This window comes from Triticum aestivum, chromosome 4B (assembly GCF_018294505.1).
Source record: "Triticum aestivum cultivar Chinese Spring chromosome 4B, IWGSC CS RefSeq v2.1, whole genome shotgun sequence".
NCBI lineage: Eukaryota > Viridiplantae > Streptophyta > Magnoliopsida > Poales > Poaceae > Triticum > Triticum aestivum.
The window spans coordinates 650059107-650066434 of NC_057804.1; the positions used below are offsets into that span (position 1 = coordinate 650059107).

At 50.8% G+C, this 7328-nt stretch overlaps 1 protein-coding gene across 2 annotated transcripts; it reads right to left on the bottom strand.

Moving 5' to 3' along the window:
• Positions 1 to 2955: 2955 nt before the first annotated feature.
• Positions 2956 to 5965, bottom strand: LOC123089621 (UPF0548 protein At2g17695). 2 transcript variants are annotated; one of them, XM_044511250.1, is made up of 4 exons: positions 5800 to 5965; positions 3760 to 4027; positions 3464 to 3674; positions 2956 to 3358 (listed from the first exon to the last, which is right to left on the bottom strand). In XM_044511250.1, the coding sequence occupies exons 2-4, from the start codon at positions 4020 to 4022 to the stop codon at positions 3143 to 3145; spliced, it is 690 nt and encodes a 229-aa protein (XP_044367185.1). In that variant the 5' UTR covers positions 4023 to 4027; positions 5800 to 5965; the 3' UTR covers positions 2956 to 3142. The 2 variants fall into 2 exon arrangements, with proteins under 2 accessions (XP_044367185.1, XP_044367186.1); XM_044511251.1 differs by having other exon boundaries at positions 3760 to 4047; positions 5800 to 5916.
• Positions 5966 to 7328: the final 1363 nt, after the last annotated feature.

Sequence of the window (7328 nt, forward strand, 5' to 3'; positions counted from 1 at the left end):
CTGTGCAGCCACGGTCTGGCACGACTCCTCCTCGGCCTCGCGCTGCTCCTCCTCGAGGTCGCGCTCGAGCATCTCCTCGTACTCGCCGTCAAGGCGCTCCTCTGCCAGCCGGCGCTGGCGTCACATCTCGAGGTATGTCTGCTCCTGCGCCGGCGTCGCCCCCAGCCAAACCGGTGGCGCGGACACCCACTCGCGCACCACTCCATTCCAGGAGAAGCGCGTGATGGGCTCGGGCTCAGGCTCCGGCTGCGGCTCCGGCTTGATGGGGGACGGCGGGGCCATCGGCGGCACCACGCTGTCGCCCGTCCCGGAGAGGGCAAGGGCCTGCGCCATTGCCGCCTCGTACCGGGCCTCCTCTTCCACCTCCGTCGCCTCCGCTCTGCGCCGCTCGTCCTCCTCGCTCTCTCGGTAGACGGCCGCAAGGGCTGCCTGGTAGGCGTCCTCCGCCGCCTGGTCCTCCTCACGGACGACGAGCGGCGTTGGCGGCAACCTCCGGTTGACCTCGCGCACGCCCCGTCGCCTTGCCTCCTCGTGCTCGAAGGCGAACCACCTCGCCCAGTTGGGCGAGTTAGATGCGTAGGCCGGGTCGGCGCGCTGCTCCGGCGTCAGCAGCGCCCGCCGACGTCGCACCTCCTCCACGTGAGCACGAGCCGACCGCGGCGCCGCCGGCACTGGGATCCTATCTGGATCCAGATGCCAGTCGTGCGGCAACGTCACGTCCGGATACGGCAGAGGCTGGCGGTTCTGCCAGTGCCACTCCGCCTGGTGCACTGGCACGTTAACGCGCTGCCTCTGCCGGCGAGGCGCCGGCGCCGACGGAGGTGGGAGGAACTCGGAGGGGAAAGGGGTGGCGGGTGACTTGCCCTTGGCCTTGCTGCCGCTGGCGCCGGAGAAGAGGCCCATCTCGCTGTGGTTGTGGTGGCTAGGGTTTGTCGGCGACGAGGGAGCAAAGGTGGACAGATATGGACGACGAGTTTGGATGAGGACGGCCCCGCCAGACGGTCGGCTTAAAAAAGGACGAGCGCCATCGCTGACGCGTGGGCCCGTCGTCATAAATTAAGCTGACCGCGTGGGCAGCGGGTAGTTGAACGGCTGCCATTTGGGCCGCAAATGCGTCGGCGCGGACGCGACGCGGACGTGATTTGGATTTGGGTCGACGCGTTGGGCCGTCACTTTTGTCCGCGCCGACCCAAACGGACGCAGCCGGACCAAATGGGTCGGTCCTTTGGAATTGCTCTAAGTACGGAGCAATTAGATTGAACTTTGCGAACTGAGCTAGACTTTTCTTTTTGATTTATTCATTTTCAATCATGGCAGTACAACAAACATAAAAAATAATATAAAATATATTCAGATTCATAGACCACCTACCGACGACTAGAATCATTGAAGTGAGCCGAAGGCGTGCCGCCGTCATCGCCCCTTCATCGCCAGAGTCGGGACCTTGAGTGACCAGTGTAGTTGCATTGAAAAGAACACAAAGATGAAAAAAAACAGAGTTAGAGAAACCGTGAGTGACCATCCAACAGTCTGTAGACGGGAACTAAGCCTAATTATGATGTTAAGTTTTTTTGGTGAAACCAGCCCATCCAGATTCGAGTCACAGACTTGGCATGAGTGATTGCATATTTTCTAAATTTATTTTAGGTTTGTTCACCTTATTTTTTTAGTGGTATGGTGTGCATCGTTCAGTTTCTTGGAGGTGCCCATACCAATGGCGAGCCGAAAAATAAAATGAAGGACGTGCACTCTGTAAAAAATTAAGGTTTGTTTTTATTGGGTCAGATGGGTCTTGAAAATCAGCTAATTATTACATGGCAAAAGTTTCTCAAACAAAAAAAGTATTACATGGTAAAAAAACATTTTCCAAAATTCTGGGGGTGTGACATGGCACACGCGCTAGATACGCTGCTGGTCCATAGGGGTAAGGCTCATATACGTGCATTCATAGGGATTACTGTGTGGGCGTTGGCGTCTGTATTGTGTTTCTAGAAATACGTCAGCAACCCAGTGCACACCGCCAACCAAACGGTGGGGTTTTTTCTTTTTTGTTTTGAAAAAGAAATCAACATAAATGCCAGCATAAAATAAAATCAGATGGGGAATTTAAGCAATTCTGAATTGTTTGAGAATCAACAGATCCGCTTAAACATATTATTTTTTTCTTTTCCCCGCTTGTCTCTTAGTCTCAACAGAAGAGATATACTACCAGCGTATTTGTTTTCCCGGATTTGGCGGATGGCCCGACGGAACGGAGCGAGCGAAGAGAGCGCATCGTATCCTCGAGGAGTGGCAAGCAGGCATAGGATACCGTGCGCAAGAATCGTCGATTCGACGCAGCAGCCACGTAGGTCGCGATGTCGCTACTGCTGCTGGTGGTGCTGCTGGGGATTGTTCGCCTCGGATTCCCGTTCCCGTTCAGAAATTCAAACGAGTCGACCAGCAACGTGCGTGCGCGCGCGACCAAGTGATAGGGACGGAAGGGAAGGGGACGTGTACCTGACCAACCAGACCAGACGTATGACTATGATCTGACCCCCCGCTCTGACGGACCCACATCGGTGGATGGGCTCTGTCACCACGTCTGTCTTTCAGGCTGGTCATAGTGGGGAGTAACTTAGACTAGTAACATACATATGTTACTAGTCTATGTTACTACTTTCATAGTGGGTAGTGTCATAGGTGTGGTAACATAGTTGCCTTCATTTATTACTTTGTAGACTCATTATGCATTGGAAACCGCTATGTGATGGTAACATATTATGTTACTCATTTGCCTCTCTCCTCATTAACTACTTGCCACATCACCATTTTTGCTTATGTGGCATCTATGTTACTACCTATGTTACTCCCACTATGACCAGCCTCACTCACTCACGTCCTTCAGCCGCGGCCGGCGCCACGTGTTTTTCCTTCCTTATTATCTTGATGAGAGTGAGTGCGTGTCAGAGAACGAAACAACCAACGGAAAATGATTTGTTCAGGAGCGCCTGTGCTGCCACAGGTGCCTGAAAAAAAATGGTGTTCTTCCTCGCGCTGCCACATGTAGACGAGAAATTTGATCTTAACACCCCTGTATACACAGAATGGAGCTACTCCATCACAGCCTAGCCTCCCGGCCCCGCAGCTAGGACGCCGATGATCACTGCGTCGTTGGCGTCGCAGTCGGCGAGCAGGCTGCGGCGGCGACGTGCCTGAGCACCGCCTTGCCGGACTCCCGCGCGAAGTGCCTCTGCCGGAGGCGCACGTAGGGGTAGCACAGCGCCGACAGCGGGTGCGCCGGCTTGGAGAAGGACACCACCTCGTACCACACCCGCTCCTCCGCGTCCACCTCCACCGAGAACCGCTCCTCCCCGGCCTGCATCCACGCAACCATGTCACCCAAACCATCATCAGTCTGCTCCAACTTGATCCCCCAACCCACACACACTCGATCACGCCGGAAACAGGATGCACTAGTTACCAGCAGATGGCCCTGCAGGGTGCCGCTGCCGAACGCGAACACGCCGCCGCCTTTCCCGCGCTTGCCACCATCGTACTTGTCGTCGGTGACGTAGGCGATCTGCAGCGGGAACATCACCCAGGGGACCACCTCCCTGTAGCAGATGCAGAACCTCGCGCCGGCCTTCACCGGCGTGCCCGGCTCCGCCTCCGCCCACCCCAGCGCCAGGTGCCTGACGGACAACGACCAACGGTTTCCAGCATTGCTGCAAACATATAGTACAACACTGGAGTTCAGAGCAGGCCAGGCTTAATTACTTCCAGGAGAGGAGGGCCGACTTGGCGTGGCGGAAGGCGTCGGCGCCGGAGCCAACGAGGACGCGCGAGCGGTTCACGGAGAAGCCGCGGTCCGCCAGCGCCCTGTCGGTGTCTTCAGAGGTTGTTAATGCGGCTGGTGATTTCGGGTGGGTGGCGCCGTGGAGATCCGCGTCGTAGTTGAAGCCGCCGGCAGCCGCGAGGCACGACTTCTGCTGCTCAGGTGTGGGGCGGCTCAGGCTCAGGAAGAGGCCTCCCCATGCCATGGTTCCTACAGAGAGTGGTGTGAGGCTGTGAGGGCAATTTCAGTTGCAGTGGATTAGCTACACTGCTGGATTCAGTTAATCCACAAAAAACACGCTTACATATATACTCCCTCTGTAAACAAATATAAGACGCTTTAGATCACTACTTTAGTGATCTAAAACATCTTCTATTTGTTTACAGAGGGAGCACTTCACTTATGTACTGGAGCACAACCAACTATTTCTTTTTCGAATTTCTAGAACACCACCAAACACAGCTGTTCAAAATTCAGAAAAAGTAAAGATCCAAACCAAATACAGTTGTTCATAATTCTGAATTTTCTATTCAAATAAAACACACTGCATTATTCAGAGTTACCACCTACGTCTACAACATTATTCAGAGGATTATGGATTGCTGATACCAAATTTTAATAATGGATACTCTGGATATGTAAATCCTGCATCGGCTATGGGTTGCTGATTCTATGAAAATCTTCATCTAGAGCTGTGTGGTTAATTCTATGCATATGGATACTCAACACAAAACAGTAATTCTGCTTCTGTATACTGATCGCACCCAAGCCCAGCTGGGCAAGCTTAATCACCAAGCAGAGCTCATAATATAACTCATGCAGCCAAAGAAACTCAGAAAATAGCTGGAATGATGGTGATTGGGCTTACGGGCACGTCATAAGATGCTCATGATTGGCCTCTTGTACGGGACTACAATAACATGCTAGACAGAATTAGTAGATTTTTACTTCTAATTTAACCATTTTAGGTGCCAGTTAACAGATGGATAATCCCGCTCCCTTAATCTGGACTATAACAAACAATCTTATTAGAGCTGCAATGGGGAAAAACATTCGCATGGCGTATGAATTCCAGATGATGCATTTTACGTATAATTCAACGTCGCCTTTCATATAATCAACAAAGTGCTATAAGCACAAGCCAAGAATTATAGCAAAGTTCATCAACTATCAACCTCTATTAACACAGTTGTGCCCATTCAAAATATCACTAATAGTAAGTTGTGTCCATTCAAAATATCACTAATAGCAAGTAGTATTACACAGTCTTTGGCAGCACAATATGGGGAAGAAAAAATAAATCCTGAGCCAACACTCAAGTATGCTAGCTAGGTTCTGAACTTAGTGCTGAAGTTATATTCTGACACATTGCACGGAGGCGATGTTACGAGTACGAGCAGGAGGAAACTGAATATCCTGAACTAAACTCTACCCTGAACTGTGACAGACAGAACAACCCCACGAGTACGAATAGTCTATAGATGAAGACCTTTGTTTTACCATGTAAATAAATCTCTGAACAAAAGCTTGAGGTCTGACTGAGAGCACCCAGTTAGCTGCTACAACCAAGTTCTGTTATGCTACATGATGAAGGAGAATGCTCCATTACCAATCTGCCCCACATCGGTCAGCTCAAATACACTCCAGCCAGTACTAAATGGAAACCGAGGAGCGGCGAAGGTTCAAGCCACAGCTAATCTGACCCACCCTACGATTTAGTTGCTCATGCTCTGTTTTTCTACTAATAAATTCAGAAACAGAACAGTATTGCTACTTCAAGGCTAAATACTACTCATGGCCTGATCATGTGAAACCTACTGTATCAATTCCGAGATGGATTGAAAACTGCCGGGTTATTCGGGTAGTTCTTCCTCTGGTGGGTCCTAAAATTGCTGGAGATTCCTGGCATCGGACGGTACGGAGATGGGGGCGGTGAGGGCGGAGGAGTGGAGGGGGGGCTGGGCTGGAGAGGGCATACAAACCTGGGAACTCAAGGGAACGGAAGGCCGATACGGCGACCGGCCGACGAGTGCTGCTGCGGCTGCGGCGACCGGCCGGTAAGGGGAACCGTGGCGAGGTCTCACAGCCTCTCAGTAGCAGCCTGCACTGGACGGGGACGGGGGATACCTCGATCTGAGAGGCCGGCCGTGTGAGTTGTCGTAGGCCCAGCTACCGGCCCAGGTCCATTCCAGTTGGACCAACCCAACACATTTCTACGATTCCCAATTTTTCAAGAATAACCAACTTTTGCTTTCCCTCCAAAAAAAACCCAACTTTTGCTGCTTCCCCCAAAAAAACCTTTGCTGCAAAACTTTATTGGTCGTGATTTTAGTTTCGATTTTGAGGTGTGTGGATGAACTACGAAGCACATAACCCTCCTGGTAATTACTGTCTGAGCCCAGGCTCATTTGTACACCGTGAACAATAAAATTAAGATTTTTTCCCCATCAAAGATGCTTAATGCACTAGCTGCGTACACATTTTCAGAGCGAAATGACTATTGAGGAGCTCTTGAAAAAAAAATGTCTCCGAATGGTGTTATTTTTCAAAGTTTCTATGAGACCCACAATTTATTTTTCTTGAGCTCCTCGAATGTCATTTCACCATGAATTTTTGCATACAACTAGTGCATTTGAGCATCTTTTATGTAAAAAAAAATTCAGATTTTTCCAAATTTGTTTGCTATCTTATTTGAATTTACTGTTTACTTTCAGGGGCATATTGGCACCGAATTGCGGCACTCATAACCTTGCCAAGTTTTGTCTCGTTGATTAGGGTTGCTATATGTGGCCTCATTACTCCTATGACCATCTCTTCTGATCAATAAAGCTTGATGAATTGCTAAAAGAAGAACCCAATTTTGCTGCAACTTGAGTGGATGACTCCACCCCTATACGAAAACATCCCTCTCAAATCTTTGAGGTGCGGCGGATCCCGGCCCCCATCAGTGGGAGGGCTCCCACTCCTTTTTTTTACCGGCAGGAGGATTCTACTTTATTTATTTATTAGGTTTTGTGTCTGTTTCAGACAGCGAGATGGTTGCGTCCTAGAGTTCGAATAAGGTCCTTTTCTGCTTTGTCCCCGCTTAGGTGGTGCCTCAAGTGCCGACGAGGGACGCGTGAAGGTTGTGTTCGACCGGGTTTGTTTGGATCCTGTGGCGTGTGCTGGTGCAGCCGGTGCAGCCCGCTGTGTTGAGGCTCGTGAAATTCCGATCTACCTCTAAAAGTACATTTATCTCTAAGATGTACACGTCATGTTTTGATTTTAATAGCACAATCAATCACTCCCCCCCCCCCTCTCACGCCATCAGTAGGGCTTCCGTTTATTCCCTTTTTTACGTTTTGTGTCTGTTCCGGAGCGGCGAGAGACGCCACTTTGTCCCTGCTCGGGTGGTGCCACTAGTGCCATTGAAGGGCTCGTGAAGGTTATGTTCCGTCGGATCTAGTTGGATCCTGCGGCGTGTGCAGGTGCGGTCGGTGCCGGTGTGTCGAGGTCCGTGAAGTTTCGATCT

Bases quoted from the DNA above. Each gene is read 5' to 3' on its own strand.
- LOC123089621 (XM_044511250.1), bottom strand. From the start codon at position 4,022: ATGGCATGGGGAGGCCTCTTCCTGAGCCTGAGCCGCCCCACACCTGAG. The intron at 3,675-3,759 runs GTAATTAAGCCT...GTTGTCCGTCAG, and splicing joins TCGGCCCTCCTCTCCTGGAA to GCACCTGGCGCTGGGGTGGG. The intron at 3,359-3,463 runs GTAACTAGTGCA...GCGTGGATGCAG, and splicing joins CCCTGCAGGGCCATCTGCTG to GCCGGGGAGGAGCGGTTCTC.